The sequence below is a fragment of the Alexandromys fortis genome, unplaced genomic scaffold (genome assembly GCF_014885135.2).
Source record: "Alexandromys fortis isolate MF-2015 unplaced genomic scaffold, M_Fortis_MF-2015_v1.1 scaffold_90, whole genome shotgun sequence".
NCBI classification, from domain to species: Eukaryota; Metazoa; Chordata; class Mammalia; order Rodentia; family Cricetidae; genus Alexandromys; species Alexandromys fortis.
This window is the reverse complement of record NW_026067985.1, coordinates 4,666,872-4,689,278: the sequence shown is the minus strand read 5'-3', so window position 1 is coordinate 4,689,278 and position 22,407 is coordinate 4,666,872. Positions and strand designations below refer to the sequence as shown.

Here is a 22,407-nt window from a genome sequence, read left to right as displayed (position 1 = left end):
ACGGAGAGCAGGCTCTATCGGAATACACCAACTCTAGTAAATACCCTGACTTCTCGTGGAGATCTTTCTGGATGTCATTACCTCGTCTGGTGGCCAGGTCTGGTCCTGGTTCCGTCTGCCAGGAGCCAGGAATGCTTAGATCTTCAGTGGATTCTGCCTGATGCGTCCTGGTAAAATATTGCCTCCTAGTGTGATCTTACTTTTTTTTTTTTTTTTTGAAATTAGCAGCTTGGGCCCCCATTCTGAGGCATGGAGACAGATGGATCCCAGGGACTCAGTGCTGGGAAACTGTTCTATTCAACTCAGCCTGGGTCTTCACAGTACAAACCCAATTCCTCAAGGCAGGGTTCTCTACCCTCTTTCACTGCTGTTGTTTCATTCGGGCAAACATCTGGGCCTCCCAAAGATGGCGTCTCTACAAGCCGAAAGCTATCTCTACAGCTCCTGAAACAGTGACTTCAAAGCTCTGGTGTGAGCCATCCCTGAGGTGGCACCGCTTACATTTTCATGGGTTAGTCAGCATTCTCCAGAGTTTCCATCCGGGTTTACCTAGCTGCTTCAGAACCTGGAACAAGTAAGTACCTTAGGTCTAAGTGAAGGAATAACCTTCAACATATATTTAAAAAACCAACAGAACAAAATTCAAGCCAGTCAGCCAAACAATGACCCAACCAATCAACCAACCCATCCACCAACCAATAACTAACTAACCAATTTACTTATTTAAGCAGCCTATGAACCAACCCAACCAACCAACTTGCCCACCAATGAACCAATAAACCAACCAACAACCTACCCACAAACCGACCAGTGAACAATCCCAGTCAACGCACTCACTAATGAGCCAGTGAACCAAGGAACTAACTCAAGCAAGCAAGCAAGCAAACAAAATTCCCCTGGACTAAAGGAGGAAAAAAAAAAGAACAAAGAACAAAGGTGTATGTGTGGGGGAGCAGTGGTAGCAGAGGTAGGGGGACATTCAGAAACAAGGTTGAGGGGACACAGGGTGATCAGGAGGAGCCTGAAATCTGGTTGTCGATCCACAGTATGCTGGTGTAGCTTGCCCAGTTCTGTGGTGAAACTTTTCCCTCTATGCCCCATTTTAAGCTACTGGTGCATTGCCACATTGCCACACGGCATCAGGAAGAGATGCTTATAAAGAAGTGTGTACAATGGACTCTGGAGAAAGCATAGGAGCTGGCTCCAACTTACCTGGGTCTGGATTCATAGAGAGAGAGCATGCCAACTCCTAAAGCCAGTCACCCACCAAAAGCACCAAAGTGAGGGAGCGGGTGGAAAGGGTGAGGTTCCCACCCCTTACCATCCAGGTGAATGCTAGTTTACAGTAGGAAGCAGGGCCGCTGGCCTTACTTGGGGTTCCAACAGGAAATCAAGGGCCTCATGGTGTGGTGGGTGTGGTCGATAGTCAGGGCCTCGAGGAGCCAGTGGAGTGCACACAGCTGGCGGTAGAGGGAATCCCTGCAGAGACAAGGGAGGAACACACTATAGAGACTGCAGCTGTGCTCGCTTCAGTGAGCACGCTGGCTTCAGTGAGCACGCTGGCTTCAGTGAGCACGCTGGCTTCAGTGAGCACGCTGGCTTCAGTGAGCACGCTGGCACATGGGTAAGTGTTTGGCCACATTGAACACGAGGACCCTGGAGTTCAGGGGGGTTAGGGAAGCCACACAGTCATGCCATCGAGCCATGACTGAAGCATGAGCATCCTATTCCAGTTCCTCTGAATTTGTGTGGAGTGGGTAGCGTTTCCCCTGGCTGGAGACCATGACTCAGGCAAATAAAATGAGAATTGAAGGCAATTAATACTCCACTGATGTCCAGTCATCTATCTTATAAAAATGTAATAAATAGCCTGAGGGCATAAGAAAGCCTGGAAATGGGGAACAGCATTAGCTGGGTTGAAATGTAGCTGGCTACTGGAGAAAAACACACTGAGTGCATTGTTTGAAAATGAAACAAAAACCACTGCCTAACAATATGTCTGATGGACATTTCTCATCGCTTGGAGACCTTACACTGTCCACAGCAAGCCAGACATCGACTGCTGTGCTTTTTCCGTATTATTTAATGTTTCCAACAACCTGGTGGGGTATGAATTATTATCTCCATTTTAGAGAAGGGGTTTTAGAGTACAACCAATTTTGCTCAAGATCATGCTACGCATTATGTTATGCAGAGATGGTGTTGGGGTGTTTGATTTAATGTTCAGGCAACTATTGTACCTGGGAGAGAGCTGAGACTCAGAGAGGGGCAGTGAGTCACCTGAGGTCACACAGCCAGCATTGGTGAGGGTCTGAACTGCAGAGTGATTGCCCTAGAGACAGTGCCTTAGGGAGCTGAGCTCTGACTAGGAACTGATGAAACCAGTGTGTGGTGGTCCCTCTGCTGTGAGTGAGGCCAGGAGAGGGTTGCCCCGCTGTCTGTGGTGTTCTCGGAAACAAGGTGCATTCCTGGAAGTTGCCTCTCCACCCCGCTTTCTTATCCTGCACTAATGGAATGGAGGCCTCTATTACCGAGCTTCGTGGTAGCTCTTTCCTGAAAGTGTGCTGTGCCCAGACGCTGCTCCCCAGGGTTCTCCCCAGGGTTCCCAGGCCCCACTGCTCTCAGGAGCAGGAAGGGATGGTTTCTCAGTGTCCAGGGAGATCTCTCCTCTCTTACAGTTTCCCCTGGGAGCCATCTGTCCGTGGACCCAGATTGGATTAGAGCAGTGGCCCCCCCCCCCTCCAGCCTCTCCTGCTAGGGAGGGTGTAGCTACCATGTTTGAGAACGACTAGCCACCTCATCCCATGTGTGTCTTCTACACACCCCTCGGGATGAAGAAAAAGATTTCCCTCCTCCTATTTCCTAGGTAGGACTCTCCCACCTTCGGCATTATCTTGGGTCCCACTGCAGGTGACAGCGTCGGTTGGTAGCTCTGTGTCTGGCAGTTAAACAATGAACTCCCTCCTCCCATTCTTCTCTGTTCTTCCCTCCTTTCCTTCTCCCTTCTTCCGTCTCTTCATTTCTCAGTTCCTTTGACTTCTTCCTTCTCTCCTCCTCCTTCCTTCCTTTCCTCCTTCCCCTCCCTCCCTTCCTTTCTTCCCTTCCTTTTTCCACCCCCTTTCCTTCTCTTTCCACCTACAGTCTCTCAATCCATCCCTTTTTATTTTTGCCACCTCCATCCTAGTGATTTCTGAAAGTGCCCCAAACAAGTCAAAACCGACCATCTCTACCCTTGCTCTCCAAACTCCCTAACCCACCTGTCACAGGCTTCATTGTGGGCCTTGACGTTCTTACGTCAAAACTGTAAACCCAGCCTTTCCAAGCAGGAGTGTATTTGGAGATGTGACCTCTGAAGAGGCACTTCATTTTAGACGAAGCCATTTTAGAAGGCTCTAACACAGCGCACCCGATGTTCTTAGTGCAAAGAGGGACTATGGACACCTAAAGATTCTCCACGGCTACCACACAGAGAAAGGCACTGTGAACACACAGAGAGAGGACTGCTGTGTGGTCACGGGAAGACCAACCTCTTAGACTTCCAGTCCCCAGAACCGGGAGACAGTAAACCCCATTGTGTAAGGGATCCCTCCAGATCTAGGTTAGGCTATTCACGGGTGTGCCTACACCGTGTCCCCTTGTCTCTACCCCTCAGGTGCCTGGCTTTATCACTGCTGCCTGCTGGTTTACTGTCCCTGCATGCACACCAATGGGCTCAGCATCTGGTTACTGGATGGAAGCTGGTGGGAGTCAGTTGCTTCGGATCTGACATTCTCATGTTCGGGATGACTGAGACAATGCGTAGTGACAGCAGTCCCCCACAGGCACTGTAAACATCACTCTCTGTGGATCACCCTTGTCCTCATGAATCTGGGAGGAGGGCACCATTAGCATCTCTGTTTTGCAGCTTAAAAAAAAAAAAAAAACAAGGCACAAAGGACCATGAAACTCCAGCAGCAGACAGCTGGGCAGGAAACTGAGTCCAGCCTCCTGAATCCCTGCTGTGAATAAAACTGCTGATGTTTCCTGCTGGGTGTAGAGTCGTGGGGGGGGGGGGTGTCAGGATCTGATAGGTCTAGATAACTTACATAGAGTCGCAAACTCGACACTCTCTCACCTAACCTTTAATGAACAAACTGGGAAATTAACGAAAACAAAGCCTTGAAGCGTGCTTGATAGAAATCTGCTTTCCTCTCCAGGTTACAGAATTATAGCTCAGGTTTAAAGAGAAAACACCTGAACGCAAGGCACAGTAGGTAAAAGCTCCATGCGGGCTTGCGCAAAGCTCACATCTGCATGCCCAGCGGTCACACACCTGAACAACTCCAGTAGGAATAGGTGTGTGTGTGTGTGTGTGTGTATGTGTGTATGTGTGTATACGTATGTATGTGTATATGTGTGTATCTGTGTGTGTATGTGTGTATATGTGTGTGTATCTGTGTGTATGGGTATGTGTGCGTGTGTGTATGTGTGCGTGTGTTTGCGCGTATGTGTATACGTGTGTATGTATGTGCATATGTGTGTATGTGTATATGTATGTATCTGTGTGTGTATCTGTGTTTATGTGTGTATGTGTGCGTATATGTGTGTATGTGTGTGTATATGTGTGTGTGTGTATGTGTGTGTGTGTGAACATCCCGAGGGTTGTGGACAGGGAAACAATAGTTTCCTCTCACCGGCTGCCACCGCATGTACAGTGCCGTCACAGCCATCTATGCCAGTATTCAACGGCAGATCTGGTCACGGGGTGTGGGCACGCTTTACTGAGCGGGTATTTAGAAAAGACTGCTAGGGACAGCCTCGTCATTTTAAAGAGATGGCAGGAATCTGTGTCTCAGTCCTCTAGACTGCCCCTCCCATTTGGAAAGATAAAAGCCAAGTCTCCCCTGAGGTGATGGGATCGATCTCCACAGTTAACTCAGGAGTAGGAGCCAGCGTTGGCATCAGTTGCGCTGGGATGTGGGGCTAACCAGGCTCTGATCTACACCGCTGATGCGGTGGCTGACAGCTGAAGAGACGACAAGCAGAGCCTGCCCTCGTGTTCCCCATGGGCTCAGGGCTTGAGCTGGTCTGGAAAAACTGTGAAACCTCTGGGACCCGACTAGATGGCAGACAAAGGGCCCTGCGAGCTGCACCTCGGCTTGGCTCAGCCTACACTCTTTGTTTTGTGACCAGCTCAGACGTAAGCCATCTGCACGACACACCTCCTGCCCTGCCTTCCCCTCTAGGGTGGGCCGAATTCCTTCAGACTCAAGCAGAGTGATTTCTTCTTCCCCTTTTTTTTACATTTTTACAATGTTTTAATTATTACATTAGAGAATAACTAAATAATTAATCACTTAAAAGTAATTAATTAAATAATTCTTACAATTATTTAATGTGCTGGGGAAGGGAACAATTGTGCTGCATTTGTGGGGGTCAGAGGACAAACTGCAAAATCAGTACTCCCCTTCCACCTTGCAACTTGTAGGAATCACACTCGGGCCATCAGACATGGCAGCAAGTGACTTTGCCTGTGGGCTGCCTGGGTTACTTTTGGCTAAGTATTCTGTCACAGAGGGAAGAAAAATGAGTAATACAACTGATTACAAAAATGCTCTAGTTCATTGAGAGGGGGCTCAGAGGTTAAGAGCACTGGCTGCTCTTCCAGAGGACCCAGGTTTGGTGCCCAGTACCCACAAGGGACTCCTGTAACTCCAGTTCCAGGGGATCTGCTGCCCTCTTCTGAGTCCTGAGGACACTGCATTCATGCACATGCGTGTGCACACACACATGCTCACACAACCCACAGATACTCTTATGTTCACAGTTCAAGAGTAATAAAAATAAATCTTTAAAACAGTCCAGTTCCTCCCCATTCTTCACTTTGCACGTTCTGTACTGTGATTTTGCTGCTTCATTTTATCTTTCCCTTGCGCCTTGTGTCTGCTCTGGCCTTTTGACTGGCTCGGCCAACAGAATGGTAGAGGACCACTGTGTCTTTTGTGAGCTTCGGCCTTAGGAAGCCTTGTGTTTAGGCCCTTATTCTTAGACTTCCTCTCGGATACAGTGAGAACAAGCCTATACCAGCCTGCACTAGATGCTGAGAGAGGTATCTGCTGTCCTAGTCACCAAGGCAACCAGTCAAAGTGAAGACTGGTCCTGCCAAAGCCAGCCAGCCTCCAGTTTATCCAAGAAATGAATACAAACACGGAAGTAGAACCAGCTGGAAGCAGCCAAGGTGGGTTTACCCGGCAATCTGTAGACATGGAATCAATGAGAGGGGGTCCAAGTCACTCCAAGCTGAGAAATACATTTATGCCCTTTCTATATTCAATCTGGCTAGAACCTTTCACGAGTCAAAGGAAAGAAATGGCCATCTTTAGTTTAGGGCAAGAGTTGTCAAGCTATAGCCCGGGAGTGGGTTTATCCCTTGTTTCTATAAAGAAAGCCTTATTGGAATACAAACTATACAACCCATCCTTTTGCCTTTCATACTACAACTGTAAAGTAGTTCTGAGAGAGACTATGTGATGTGCAAAACCCAGGACCTTTACTACATACCTTATAGAGTAACAATAAATATATACTATCGCATCTACTGTGGGTTCACAGCCACAATGGTAGTTTATCTAATATACCTGAGCTTGGAACCAGGAATTAGAGTCCTATTGTGAGACCTCTGGCAGGGTTCACCTACCCCTGAAGTTCGCTTTCCCCATTTGGCATTGAAGGAAACTTTCTGCTCACTATACTGAAGCCTCATTGTTCCGATCAGATGAATGGGGAGTGTGGCCCACTTCTCTAGGCATCTCTCCCCATCTCTGGATGTATGTGATCTCATGCTTCCAGGGGCTTATCCGTGGGAGTGGTGGGGAGACAGGGGGTGCTTCCAACAGACACTGAGCGAGCGTTACAAGGCCTGTTTTCCTAAGGGGATGCTTTAAGGGCTTCCAACTGAGGCTGCCACTTGGAGTGCTCATCAAAGATAGGGCACCAAGAAACCAGATAATGTCAATCAAAGGTGGGCAGGGGGCCAGTGGGATAAGGCGAGGTTAACCTGGACTATTGAGAAGGGATGAGGGTGTGTTCAGTGTTTGGTGCTGATGACAGTGGTGATGGGAAACAGTGATGATGATGATGATGGACGATGATGGTGATGGTGGTGGTGGTTAATGGCCGCCTGGATCTTCTACCCATCAACTGAGTGCTTTTATTAATAATTTTAATATCTATCCCTGTGACTTTGCTCCTGGGTTACTCTGTGTGCAGGAGCCTTGACTTTCAAAATATGACATGAACTCCCCAAAGGCAAGGCCTTGGGATCTCCTTCCTACAGTGCACATGAGGAAAACTCAGAGTGTGACATCAGACAGACCTGACCTAAAGCCACAGAGGGTGACATACTGTGTGTGCTCCGTGACCAAAGAGGTGGTCCATCCCTTCGAGCTTTCCCTTTGTCTTCTGCAGGGGGGTGAGGAAATACCTACGCAGCAGGGATCCCGAGGGCTGAGTGCACGTGGTATCTACAGAGGGGTAGTTACTGCTGCAAAGGCTGTGGGAGAGTAATAAATCAGAGCACGCTGCAGTGCTGCCTGTGCCTTACCCCGAGGCTTGGAGGGATTGTGTAGTTTTGGACCTAGGGGCCGTCTGTTCGTGTCTGCAGACATCTGTGGTCGTCACAGCTGGCGGGGTGAGGAGTGCTATTGACATCTGCCGGGCAGAGGCCCGGGACGCTGCTTTTAAATATCTGGAGAGCCCTTTACAGCAAGGAATTTGCAGTCTCCAGATGCCAATAGTGCTGAGGTAAGAAAGTTATGCCTCTGCCTGAACCTTTCCAAGTGGGAAGCTGTGGACTTGTAGCTCTCAGAACAGGAGAAGAACCAGATGACAAGGTTTCAGAAAGCGAGTGAGTGCTTTGGAAGGGTGACTAAATCTCTGTGTGCTATAAGGTGAGGAGGCCAGGCCATTAGGCCTCAGACCACAGAGACTTTCCTGGGAAAGAGCTCTCTGCGTCTTTGGGGGTGGGGTGGGAGGATAATCGTGTTCCCTAAGCCTCGGCTGAGAAGTGTTTTTGTGCAAGTTCTGCAGCGAGAGCTCAAGACGGATTTTTATCAAGCTTTGCAATCTATTTGTCATTCGAGGGTCTGCCTGGTGAGGGAAGGGGTGACTCTGGCCACATCTGATTTGCCGCTGGGGTCTAATCTACCCAATTTATGGTATCTGTTCTCTGTTACTTTTTTTATGAGCCAGGTTTGCTGGCTCCAGGTTCCTGGTCCTTTTCAAGAGGACAAAGGAGCAGCTAGGTGGCTCTCGACACGTTAACCCGTGGGGCCTGCTTACACGTGTGACTCAGGCAAGGAGGGAGCGATGATGCAGTTGTGGATGGGTGTGTACGGGCGGATAATGATGCCGGCCTCCAGCTTCTTCAGCTTCTCACTCTCATTTGCCCTGAGGGAAGAGCAGAGGGAGGAGCAGAGTGAGCCAGAGGGAGCAGCTTTAGACTGCAGCTAGCCAGAGCTTGTCACCTACAGTGTGCCTGGCAACCATGCCAACTTTCTGGGTGACAATTCTAGAGGCAGTCCATGAACAGAGCACATTAAGAGAAAACTACGCTTGCCCCACCAGAGGAGCCAAGAAAAGAAACAAGGAGGCGAATCCTTTGTTCCGGAAACACCATGCTAGGTGCTGGAAATGCTTCCTCAAGATTAAGACATGAAATACTTTTGTGTTGGTTCCCACTGTTGTGACAAAGTACGTAAGCACAAGCGAGGTAGATCGCTGGATAAAGGATTTGCCTTGCTTGCCTCAGAGCTTCAGTCTATTGTGGCAGGGAGGGGTGCATCATCTTCCCCTGCAGAGGCCCAGGAAGGAGGAGGGAGAGAGAGAGAAACCTGTGGTGACTTGCTCTCTCAGTCTCCCTCTTTTATTCCATCTGGGCCCCCAGCCTGTGGGATGGTGTGGCCCACATCCAGGGCAGATCTCTGGGGAAACCCCCCCCTCCCAGACACACCCAGAGGTGGGCGCTGCAAATCTCCTAGGCGGTTCTCAACTCAGTCACACTGCTAGCTGCTAACCAGACTGACTGGCACGCTCTTTGGCTGTGTTCTAGAAAGGGTGTTTGAAACCATGTTTCAGTGCTTTTTTTTTTCTTTGACCCTCACAGAACTGATTATCTCAGTTATAGAAAATGGTTTTCTTTCAAATACTCCTGCATCACAGACATTTTTTTCTTATAACTGAATTTAGCCTGCAGGTTTGTTTTAATCACACTTACTTGTGTGTGTGTATGTGTGTGTGTACACATGCAACTTAACCAACCATCCACATTTTAAATTTGAGAAACTCTATGTAAAACTTGTGCCACCAAGGCAGAAGCAGCCATCCGCTTCTGGGTGGGCCTGTAAGCTCCGCCCATACTTTTGCCTTTGTCCACTGAGGAATGGACACCCTCGGGAGGGTGCTGTTGAGTTCAATTTCTCTTTTAAAAAGATCACCTCAGCTTCGTGTGAGGTCACGCTGGCACACACATGAGAACCAAGCACCTTCCTCTAGGGAATTTGAGGACAATCTTGGGGTCACAGAGATAATTAAAAGATAACCCCAGAATCTAGGTGCCCCATTTTTCTTGTCCATTGACTCTTGTTTGACCCTAGAGCTGGAAAACAAACAATCTAGAAAAAAAAATCTCACCGGCAAATACATGGCTGTATTCTGTTTTACCGGCCTAACCATGTCTCCCGGAGTAAATAGAAATTAAGCCAGTCCTCATATTTCTGAATCTGTGGTTTGATGCCTTCTCTTGGCTCCAGTGATAGACAAACTCCACTCCCTCACCACCTTTTCCAACTGACTCTACAACTGAAAACCCAGGTCACTGAGCGCAGCGGAGCCAAGCTTGCAGGAAGTACTTCATTCTCCCATCTCCTGGCTTACTTTGTCAGGCTTGAAACTTTTGAGGGGAATTGCTTAGATCCCAAAGTGTGTGTGTGGGGGGGGACGGGATGGGTCAAAAATAATCCCTTTCGCTTTGTAAAAGCAAAAGATCAAAGACTTGGTTAGAAAACATTGAGGAAGGAACACTTGTATTCTTGCAACCTCTGTATTGGAGTCATATTTGCAGAAGGGGGGGGGTCTTAGATGTAGGCTACCTTCATGGAAAATAAGATTTTTATGCAAAAAAAAAATATAAGGTTAACAGAAGCCCAGAGAGATGAAAATCACTTTGTTGTATTAGAGTCGCTGACAGGCGCTGAGTGGTCTTCACACGCTGTGATCTGGGTTGAGCTGCGCATCATTTCATGTAATCCTCATAGGAAGGTCTTTCAGAATATCACTATTAGTTGTACAGTAAGTAAGCAGCTACCAGGTGATTCTGCTGGGCTGTTCGGGTGAGCGTTGCTAACTGGTTACGGTTGCAGCCGGTTTCTATTGCGTGCCTCCCCTGTTTGCTTTAGTGTTCCCTTTTCATCCCCAGAGTGTGCTCTGTCTTCACAGGATAAGTTTCCTGGAGCATTGTCTGTGAGGACTGTTGAAACCCATAGGCTTGGGGACTACTGGGTTTGTGGCTGAGGATGCTTCTAACCAGTGACGTCAAGGAAAACCTAACAGGTACCATTCAGACCATGTTTCTATCTCAAATGGCTAATGAATTCCCATTTCGTAGGAATGTTGCACAGCAGACACTTGCCATGACTTCTGTGTTGGTGCTATGGTTCCTTTTACTGTCTTATCTATGTGAGCACCTCATCACAATGGAGCCGTTTGAGGATGGTCCTCCCCCAGCTGGGAGAAAGGCTTCCTGAAAGGGAAGGGGCTTTGCTCAGAAAACAGACTCTCTTCTGTGTACTGGCTTTGTGTGAGACCAGGGGATGTAGGGCAGAGATACTGACGTGGGGTAAAGTGATAAATGCAGGCGCACGCGTTATGAGTGCCCAGAGAAGAGACGGCACAGCAGGTGGTCGGCTGAAAGCTAAAGTACCAGGAGGAGGAGTACTGAAATGGGTGTTGAGCTTGGTGGTGGCGGCACAAGCGTTTAATCCCAGCACTCAGGAGGCAGAGGCAGGTGGATCTCTGTGAATTTGAGGCCAGCCTGGTCTACAGAGCAAGTTCCAGGACAGGTTCTAAAACTACACAGAGAAACCCTGTCTCGAAAAACAAACAAGACAAACAATAACAATAAAACAAAACAAAGAAGAAAAAAAGAAAATGGGGAGTACTGAGCTTTGGTTGGAAGGGGATATGGAGTGGGATGGGGGAGGAGATGGAAAAGATGGGGGAGGTGTATTTGGGGACAAGCAAGATTCTTCTGTCGCCCTTAGTATCATCAGATAGAAGGGTGGAAAGTGTGTTAGAAGATTCTCCACTTAATGTCAGAGAGTGAGGATGGCCAGGCGGGTTGGACAAGGCTGAAGAGGGAACTGAGTACCAACCTAGGAAAGGGGAGCCACCCTGACTGAGCCATCACTGCTCAGGGGTCCTGAGGCTGCGGTCACTTACGTCAGCAGAGTGTCCCTGCCCTGGAGATCTGAGAACTTCTTGGCTGGTTGGAATTTATTTAATTCTTCCTCCTTCAGCTTCTGGAGTAGCTGTTGCCTCTTTTTCATGGCGCTTTCCTCTCGCAGTATGCTAAAATACCCACGGCCTATCTTCACACACTGGATCAGGAAGCTGGAGAAAGAAGCAGAGGTGGGAGGTGGAGGAGGGAGGCAGAGTCAGACAGACATGCAGGTGGATATAAAATGAGGGAGAATAACAGGTGGATGGATAAACAGATGGACAGATAGATGGAGAGGCATACAGAGAGGAGGGGAGTTAGAAAAGACAAGCTCTTAAATATATTAGGACAACATCCTTCAGTCTTAGGATCAACCATCTCTGAGGTCACCCTCATGCCCACAGAACAGGACCCTTATTAACAGATTGAGTGTGACATATTCCTCACAGGCTCTTGCTTTTAGTATTTGGCTCTCCAGCTGGTGGTGCTACTTTGGGAGACTGTGGGGCTTTTGGGATGTGGGGGAGTAGCTGGTAAAAGTGGAGTAGCTGGCAGAAGTGGATTGTGGAGGACCTTTGAAGGTCCTGGTTCAGGTTCCTCTCACTGTGCTTCTTGGTTGCCTGAGATGTGAGTGGACTCTCTCATCTGCTCCTGCCACCAGCAACTGAGCTGCACTGTGTCCAGCCATCCCTGCCATGATGGATTGACACTGTGAGCCCAAGGAGACCTTTCCTTCCTCAGATGGTTCCTGTCAGCTATTTGTCACGGCCACATGGAAGAAATGAAGATCCCCTCTGCATTTCCAGAGTCAGGCAGACCTCAGCTTGGGTGCTGCATCTGTCTTTTACTAAGATCAGGGGCAGGGCATTTCATCCCTGGGAAGCTGTGTTCTGCCTCCCAACTGGTGTTTACGGGGTATGTTTCCTCTAGTGAGCTGCTAATGGATGCTGTGAGGAGACATAGAGATCCACAGCCCAGGCCGGGGAGGTGACTCAGTGAGCAAAGTGCCCACTATGCAAGTGTGAGGGCTGGAGTTCAGGTCTCTGGAACCATGTAAGAAGACCAGGGACTGCAGCATGCTCCCGGACATGCTGCCAGACACAGGCAGGGCCCTGAAGCTCACTGACCAGCCAGTCAAGCTGGATCGATACATACAGCTGCAGTGAGAGACCCTGCCTCAAAAACTAAAGATAAAGAATGAGCAAAGAAGATACCCAATGTTGACCTCAGGCCTCCCCATAAATGGAACTCATGAGCACACACCCCAGCACGCAAATGTGTAGAATGTGCACACACCCACAGTACCCATCTCACACACATCAGCATGCAAATGTGCACACACCCACAGTACCCATCACACACACACCAGCATGCAGATGTGCACACACCTATAGTACCCATCACACACACACCAGCATGTGAATGTATGCACACCCACAGTACCAGTGACACACACACACACACATTTCGCAAGCAACAGGATTAGAGACTTTCATATATCAGAAGAGCAGCGGGTGCCAGGTCCTCAGAGGGGCTTGTCCGTGCTCACCGATGGCAGAGCAGGTAGCACTCAGGGTCTGGGGGTGGGCCAAGGCTTCCTTCTTTTCAATCTGTAGACATACATCTGTGAGCTGCTTAGACATCTACGTTGTTACGTGTAGATGCCTGCTGTACCATGTGACCTGTGTTGGCATTATCAACCACAGTCCCTTGATTACCCCTGATGCATATGGTCCGCCCTCCTGTCTCTGACCCATCTTTACCAGAGGTAGGATTTGACAGCAATGAGCCGCACAGGAAGGGGTGTGTGTGTGTGTGTCTGCCTGAGGCACTGTCGGGCAACACAGTCAACTGCTGCCATGTTTCCTATATTTACATTTTGGGTCTGAAATTTAACTTGTTCTTCAAATCTTGATAAGCAACCTATATGTGGTCACTTGGGGATACAGAGTGAACAAGACACTAGGGCCTTTTGTACTCATGGCCTCTTACGAGAAAGACACAGAAAGTCAACAATAGCCCAGAGTCACGGGGAGAGAAGATTCTGGGTTTTCAGGGAGGGGCACCTAATTCAGACTAGAGAGAATTGGGAAACCTCTTTCAGGAGAAAGTGATATTTGACTTCCTTCTTCTTCCTGGTGTCTCACTGTGAAGACCACACTGTCCCCGAACTCAAAATTCTCTTGACTCAGCCTCTGAGTTCTGGGATCACAAGAATACACCGCCATTCCCTGGAATTGTTTAATTTCAGATGGAAATCTCAAGCACTGTGTTACATTTTGCTGTGACAAAGCACTGGGCAAAAGCAATTTATTATTATTATTATTGTTGTTGTTGTTGTTTGGTTCTCTGAGACAGGGTTTCTCTGTGTGGCTCTGGCTGCTCTGGGACTCGCTCTGGAGACAGTATCTCAGGTGGCAGCCAGGTGATAATTGTCATTGTGTCAGTGTCTCTGGCTGGCCTTGACTGAAAACCTATTTCAGACATCAGTATTGGGGACGGGCTGCACCAAGCATCAAGCATTGGTATATGGAAGGTTCAGATATGTGGGAAAGAATTGCATACAAACAAACACACTCCCCACAATTGCCAAAAGGCTGTTGGGGGGTTTACCTAGAGACACTGGGAGGAGGGCCTTCCTGGAGGAGGTGACAGGTATGGCTAGCAGGAGCTCACCAGGAGGAAGTGGGATCAGAGCGCTGATGATGAACTGGCCAGCTTACATGCAGGTGGCTTGCTGTGGGGGAGCTGAAGCCCAGACCTTCAATGGCAGAGGCCAGGAGCCTTGCTTCCTGAAGTGAGCCTGGATTTCAGAGCTTCAGGGACTGTGCCTTCTAAAGATGTTTTGGGGATCTGCGAACATCTCACTGAGTGTTTGTGGGTGACTTTCTAAGCTAGTGAGTTCCACAGACAGGCTGGAGCTGGAAAACTTGAGGAAACGACTGAGTTTTCAGCCCTTCTCCAGCCAAGGCAGCCCGAATCCCAGATGCTCTGCCTTCTGGAAGGGCCCAAGAGACAGGTGAACAGGGTTGGTGCAGGGAGAGTCTAGACGGGATGCCAGACATCCCAGTCTATTCCGGGAACTTCAGACGGTGGGATCACTGAATGAGGTGTTCCCCAGATACCGTGGAGGCCCATTTAAAAATGCTTAATTTTATCTTGCAGATTCTCATTTAATTCCCTGTATGTTTCCTCCATCCTCCTCCTCATTATTGCTGATTGCTGATTACCAGGCTGTAAGCAGGATGAGAGCTATTTGCGGGGAAGAACAGCTTTTGGCTTTAAATCCGTTGGGGAGGGCGGGGGGCTTTTGCTCACTGCTTCACAGGGCGGAAAGCTCCCTTAGCTGACATCAAAGAGAAGTGACACGCAGGGGGTGATTGTCAGTACCAGGGAAGGAGGCAGCTTACACAATGTAAAGTGTCCTCTGCCAGACACAACTTCCTCACTGTTGCTTGGGGCGGTGTTTGCATTTTCAAGGGCCATATGTTCTCCGTAGGGGAGTTCAGGAGTGCATTGGAAGCCAGTGGGAGGATGGCTTGCTGTACTTACTGAGGACTCTGCATGGCTCAGGAGGATGGGGCAGAGAAACAGAAGCGTGCCATGAGAAGACAGAGGAAGGGATAGGTTCAAGTGCGAGTTTTGCTTTGTTACTTTTTGGGGTGGTATGTGTTGTGTGCATATGTGTGTGCAGTGTATGCGTGTATGTGAGTGTGTGTATGTGTGTGTGCGTGCAGAGGCCAAGGGAGGATGCCATGTGTCCTGCTCTCTGATCCTGGAGCTAGGCTGGTGACCAGAAAACCCCAGTAGTCCCCCTGCCTCCTTCACGATGGTGGTGTTGGTGTCACAGGCAGGAGACTACCCTGGCTTCTTACGTGGGTTCCAGGATTTTAACTTGGGGCCTTCATGCTTATGCAGCGAGCGATTGAACCTGCTGAGCTGTCTCTCCGTCCCGCATTTGTTTTTATTTTTAATTGACATAATGGTTGCACATGTTTTTGGGGTGCAGTGTGGTATCTCTGCACAAGTATGAATGGGTCATGACCATTCAGGGTAGGTGGCATGACCATCACCCCAGATGCTGCCTAGTTTTTGTGTTGGGAACATTCCAGCTCTCCTCTATGAGCTGTCTGCAAACACTCGGTTAGTGGTTGTCAATCAGCTACAGCCTTCAGTGCTGTGGACCCCTTGAAGTCCCACGGCACCCCTGCGCCATTAGCCATCCTCTCCCTATCTTCCCTCGCTCATTCCCAGCCTCAGGTAATCACCGTCTTGCTCCCTAATTCTAAGCCACTGACATTTTTAGCTTCTGCTAATTTTAGGGCACCCCGCATTTGCTGTCCTGCACCTGACCCACTTCGCCCAACACAATCCCCTGCGCTTTCCCTGGGGTAATTATAAATAGTAAGTTCAGCACTTGGTTTAATTGTCAACTTGACCTTGTAGAATGATGGGGAGCTGGCCCTCTGGGCGCGCCCGTGGGGAATGATCTTGATTATGGTAACTGAGATGAGACAAGCCATCCTGATGATGGGTGAGATCATTTCATGGGCCGTGTCCTGTGCTGTATAAAAGTGGAGAAATCTGACTTAGTACTAGCATGCTCAGTGTACGCAGTTGAGTTGTCTTCTTCCTGGCTGAGGGTGTGGTGTGGCCAATTGAAGATCTGTCACCGTGACTTCCCCGCCGTGATGGACTATAACCCGAAGCCGTGAGCTGAGATCAATCCCCTTTTCCCTTGCGTTGCTTTGGTCAGTGTATTTCAACACAGCCGCAGGGGAAGACTACAAGAGACACATGTGTACGTATTAATTTGAAAGCATCTCACAGTGGAATCCTGGCTGGCCCCTCCATCTTGGGATCCTGCTGCATCCAATTCCCAAGTGCTAGGATTACAGGCTTGGCCACCTCAGCTGGCTAACGGAGCAGGTGAGCTTCAACTGCTTCAGTTCCAAATAGGACAGTCATTCGTTAGTTCATGCCTCAAGGGGCTGTTGGAGGGATTCAGTGAGCCCTTGAATGTAGTGAGTTTAGTTTAACACCTATGACGTAGGACCCAGTCATGGGGAGGGATGCTTTTTTTTTTAAAGATTTATTTATTTGTTTTATGCATGAGTGCTCTGACTTTATGCCAGATGGAGCATCAGATCCCACTAGAGATGGTTGGGAGCCACCATGTGGTTGCTGGGAATTGAACTCGGGACCTCTGGAAGACCAGGTGCGCCATCTCTCCAGCCCCGGGGAGGGATGCTTATTATGGTCAACCTGCTTACTGGTCCAGAGAGGCCAGTGTGATTGACATGAGAAAACAGAGGGGGCGGGTCATAGCAGGTGAAAAGTACAAGAGAAGACGTTAGAAAACCCAGGCCTTTAATGAAACCAAATCCCAAACAGACAGGGCTGAGAGCAGGGTTGGAGCAACATCCGCCCCAGCTGCCCACTCACTGTCAAGATAACTCAACTTTGGATACACAGTATCCAAGACTCACGTCCTTACCCAGTGACCCTGTGGCCCCTGCACTTAGTCTAAAGTTATGCTCCCAGAACTCTGTCATGTGGCACAGGTCACACATGAACCAAGCTTGCTTCCTGGGGGTGCAGGACTGCGCCTTCCTCTGGGGGCTTTGAAGAATAAACATTTGCTTGGTCTCTTGCATCTGAAATTCTCTGCTTCAGACCTCTTCTGTAGTCAGTGCTTTAAAGACCCTAAAAGGATGATCTGATTTCTTTGCTTCACTCTTCCTCCTCTTACCCTTCCCCCTCCCCCCTTTCTCTCTCGCCCCAGTGCCAAATCTACAGAGAAAACAGTAGGGTTGTTTCCTAAACATCATCTCCATCTCCAGGCTCCAGGCTCACATATTCAGTCGGAAGCGCTGGGTTTCTGTATCTCTTGCTGCTTGGTAAGCCCAGCTTACCCCTGGGTCTGTGCTGTAGAATATTATTTTAACATGTGGTGCGTTTGTTTTTGCTGCATTTGCTTAACTCCGTGAAGCTGTGATTCTTTGCCTGTCTACAACACCTGATGGTCTAACAAAGAGCCGAACGGCCAATAGTGGGGCAGGAGAAAGGACAGGCGGGGCCAGCAGGCAGGCAGAGAGGATGAATAGAAGGAGAGCTCTAGAGGGAGGAGCGAGAGAAGAGAAGGAGAGGAGGATGTCAGGGGCCAACCACCTAGCCAGCTAGGGAGGAAGAGCGGAAGTTAAGACATACAGAAGAAAGCTAATAAGCCCAGAGGCAAAAGATAGTCAGGATAATTTAAGAAACGCTGGCCAAGAACAAGTCAATCTAAGGCCAGGCATTCATAAGTAACAATAAGACTCCGTGTGTGTGATTTATTTGGGAGCTGGGTGGTGGACCCGCAAAAGGGCCAAAAAAGTCCAAAGAGCAAAGGGCTAAGAGTACAACAACCAAGACCAGGTGTGCAGTCAGCCTTCCTCTCTTGGGGTCATGTTCTGCCCATCTAAGACCAGGCCGTAGCTCAGCAAATGTTCTCCTTTTCCGTCCTGTGTATTCAGGGTGGGGTCTCCTTCCCAGTGGGGGCTCCTGGGTTGATTAGACATGAACACGGTGCGGTGCAGGTGTGTGGAGGGAATCTTCTCGCCTGGGCCCATGAGAAGAGTGATAGCCACAATTATCTCACTAGACCCAGAAGAATGAGAAAGGTGGGGAGCATTGCACAGGAGCCCGAGAACCCCGCCGAGATCACCTGACCCCAGAAACCTACATCTTACAAAAAATATGTATTGAAGATACTGAGTTTTGGGAAGGCAGCTTATTACACAGCTCCAGGGTGAAATGGATGATTAAAACGTCCGCTGTAGAAATAAAATAGTGTCTTATTGAAAAAAAAGAAAAAGAGGTGATGTGGAAAGTCTTTCTGTGTATGTGTTGATCTTATTGGTTAATGAATAAAGGTACTTTGGCCTATGGCAGGGCAGAATATAGCCAGGCTGGAAGAGATATAGAGAGAGTAGGCAGAGTCAGGGAGATCCCATTTGGCTGCTGAAGGAGGAGGACACGCTGGAACCTTACCAGTAGGCCACAGCCTCGTGGCATTACACAGATTTATAGAAGTGGGTTAATTTAAGATGTAAGAGTTAGTTAATAAGAAGCCTGAGCTAATAGACCAAACACTGTTGTAATTAATATAGTTTCTGTGTGGTTATTTGGGTCTGGGATGCTGGGAACAAAAGAGCAGTCTCCATTGTAGAGGAAAACATCTCAATTAGATTAAATATGATTATATGTTGATTTCATGTTAGAGGTGTTAAAATGTGGGAAAAATATGCTTTTGTAACATGATAAGACATGTTAGGAAGAAAGCAGTTAACCTGGGCCATAGCAAAAGGGGGCCAGTAGTGAAGGGTGGGGCTATCAGGTAATATGTCTGCTCTTCTCTATAGGATAAAAGTCCCTCCACCCTGTGTTTATCAAACAGCTGGGTTGGACATAGCAAGGGTATTGATTTCTGTTGGTTGCTTTGCTTTCAGGACACAGAGTCTCAGGTTTCCCAGGCTGGCCTTGAACTTGCTGTGTAGCTGAGGATGGCCTGGAACCTCTGACCCTCCTTCCTCCACCTCCTGAATGCTGGCTAGAGCACACACCACCATGTCCTGTTTCATGCTGTGCTGGTCATACCAACTAAGGTCACACGAGGTCATACCAACTAAGCTGCATCCCAGCCCATGGCTGCTAACTTTTAACCAGCTACACCTACTGGGAATGCTGCTGTTTGCTTTCCTGGTCCACAGAGTGTTCTGGTAGCATCAGCAGCTCCCAGGAACTAGTTAGGATGGAAGGCCTCCTCATAATGGTTTGACTCACCACAATTTCCCTTGGGCTGATGTTCTGAATGCCTGGTCCCAAGCTAGTGGCACTATTTTGGAAGGTTCTAGAAACTTTGTGAGGTGAGGAGGCCCAGGTGGCAGGAAAATGTCAGGAGGGGCAGGTCCTTAAAGGTTAAACACACCCTGCTTCCTGGTCCACTGTGATGGGATCAGCCTCTGCCACACACTCCCACACACTGCCAGGACTAAGTCAATCCACCAAGCCCTCCTGCCACAACAGACTGGAACCTTCTGAGACGATGAAGCACAATAACCCTTTCTTCCCGTATGTGATCTTCGTCAGGTCGCAGCAATACAACAGTGACACCTGAATTTTAGATGCACCCCTGGGTGATCAGTGAGTGCCCTGCAATTTTAGGAACCCCCATCCAGCCATCCTCTTTTGCTTCTTACGAAAGAACTCTCTAAAAGGTAGTAGTCTGTCTGACTCATTGGTACCTGCTCTCCTTTCTCAGGTTTGAAAAGTAAGATTTTGACACACGCTGGCCATCGGGTCATCTTGGAAGCTCTTTCCAGGTCCTTGGATTGGACGGTTCCATCCTAGGAGGGCGCTCTGTGAGTTCTAAGCCTCTTGTGAGCTGAATCAGGCCCCAGCCCCTGAAGCACTGGATGTCTCTGTATTTCTTCCATTCCTGCTGCGGGAGGCCTGTGCTCCTGTAAACTAATTGCAGTCTGCATCCTGCATCAAGTCTCTAAACTCGTCTGCCTGCAGAGGTGCACCCTTTTATGCGGCTATGCTTTTCTGCTTTCTCCTTGTTCCTCACAGTCCCCCATCCTGTCACCCCCGATTTCCCTTTAGATTCTGCATAGACATGGTATGACGCAATTTTTTTCTGTGACTGACTTAGGTCACTCCACACAAACACCTTCTGGAATTGAAGGGAACCAGGACTGGGAGCACCCGGCATGCAGCTGGTTCTCGTAGGAAGTTCCAGAGTGCTGTAGAGCTGAGAGGCAGGGTGTGTTGGGAACGAACGAGTGTGTATGCCTCGTGTGTACGTATGTGTCCAGTCTTTCTGTTAAGGAGGGAAGAAGACTAGCTGTGTCACTTTGTTGAGGACTAACAGCCCAAATGCACCTCAAAAGGAAAAAAAAATCCAGCTTTTAATGGTGCTATGGTACTGCACCCAGCCAGTTTTCACTCATATTTTCTGTCTCCACCTACAAGAAATATGAGGCTATAAAGCCAGGAGTGCTTCGATGGGAAAGGCTGAATGACATTAAGATGGACAAACACTCCTGGCAATTGGATTTCAGGGTGTCCTGCTCTTGCAGAAGGTTATTGCCTACATGGGAAATTTTCACTTAACAAATTTTACTGTTTTCAAATAATAGCAGATAAATCAGTGTATTCCCTGCATGCGGAGGCTGGAAGCTTAGAGAGCCTGCTTCATCTGGCTGGCTTACGCCTTGCTCTGTCGACCCACCCAGACGTATTGATTTCTGAGGCGAGCAGGGCAGGCGTGATGGGGAGTGGGCAGGATCTAAAACACCATCCTCCGCTTCTTGACTACGCAGGCAAGCTCGATGGGGCGGATTAATAACGCAGCCCCGGTTTGGAGACACCAGAGTATATATTTTACATTTAAATTCCCTCCATTAGAATGCCCTGTTTATACAATAACTTAATAAATCTAGTCTGGCTGCCAAATTGACAAGAAGGTGAGAATCATTCATTAAAATGCAAATGCAATTGAGATGAAATTTGGGATATATTTATTACAGTAATTGAACCTCACTCATCTGTAATCATAACAGAGTTGGAACTGCCTTTCAGACAAAGGGACGGTGTGTACTGAGCCCCTCCTGAGTTAACATCTTTGTCAGCGTGCAGATCAAAGCCTTCTCATGTGTGCTAATGCTTTGCAGGGCGGGATTGCCCTCCTCTCGCTAGGACAAGACCCCCCAGACACAGGTCAACTACACACACAAAGGGTTGCCTGGCGGCATATTGTGTGAACAGCAAATTGGCTAAGAGCAAATCTGAGTGCTTATCGCGACCCTCTTCTTATTAAGCCAAACCTCTGGGTCATTTGCTGATCGTTGAACATAAGCATGCAGGTGGGGGGTGCCAGGTGGGGGATTCCTGGAGTCAGGACTTCACCACTCAGACCACATCCAAGATGGATCTCCTTCCTGAATGACTGAATGATGGGCAAGGCCCTGTGAATGGGTTCTGGTAGAAGACAGGTCACATCATGGCTTCAGTATTGCTCTCTCCAGCTCTTCCGTGAAGAACATGAGGTGGTTCGCAGGTGGGGGCAGATGGCACTTCCGTGCCTTGCCAACTGCTGCTTGTTTGGTGTGGTCAGCGACTGGAATGGTGGGGGCAGGAGAGGTGGTGACTCCATGCCTGTGGCTGCCTCTGGCGTCAGGGATCTCCTGAGCTGGGAGTCTTGACTTTGCCGTAGAAAAGAGTTTCAGAATAGTCAGTGTGGAGGGAAAGCTGTTTGTATCCAATGGCAACCACCTTCTTCGAGCTCAAGTCCTCCAGGTCTCACATGCCAACTGCTTGGTTAAAACCCTCCCAGACCTAACCCTCGATGCTGACAGAGGCCTATGCTTCTACGATTCTGAGCCTCTTTAGTTAGCTAAGAGGTGGAGAGGGAAGGAGGGAGGGATGGGAGGGGGGCCGGGCGGGAAGGAGGCAGGCAGTCATGGGTAAGGGGGGGAGAGAGAGAAGGGGGTACATACAGTCCATGCCCAAATGTGGATTTGAGCCTCTCTAGAGAGTCACTGTAACAACATTGGCCACATATAGGATGTTGATGGCATATGAAGTTACACTGTCTAAGGGGTGTCTAAGAAACTTTCTTCTCTAGTGTGAGGTCTACTGGGTAGAATTGGAGGCTTATCCAACAGAAACAGAGGAGTCAAAGCGATTTTTGCTATAGTCAGTGCCAAGGGTGCAGACATGTGAGCATGCCAGAGAGACAGGTAAAGCACATAGGGAAGGCTTTTCTATAAGCCCAAGATGGTATCTGATGCCAGTCTTAGCGAGTGGTCTGCTAAGTTAATGCATTCTAAAAGGTTTTTACCTTTTCGTCACAAAACGTTAGTTCCGACACAGAGGTGGGCAAATGATAG

At 48.7% G+C, this 22,407-nt stretch overlaps 1 protein-coding gene across 2 annotated transcripts in view; it reads right to left on the bottom strand.

The window, feature by feature from the left end:
* Ccdc60 (coiled-coil domain containing 60) overlaps nt 1-22,407 on the bottom strand; it is a 160,321-nt gene that overhangs the window by 36,125 nt on the left and 101,789 nt on the right. For both annotated transcript variants that reach the window (XM_050159029.1, XM_050159028.1), the window contains exons 3-5: nt 11,476-11,646; nt 8,320-8,427; nt 1,372-1,479 (exon numbers count right to left, since the gene is read on the bottom strand). In XM_050159029.1, coding sequence (XP_050014986.1) covers nt 1,372-1,479; nt 8,320-8,427; nt 11,476-11,646 — 387 coding nt within the window. The remainder of the gene's footprint in view (nt 1-1,371; nt 1,480-8,319; nt 8,428-11,475; nt 11,647-22,407) is intronic.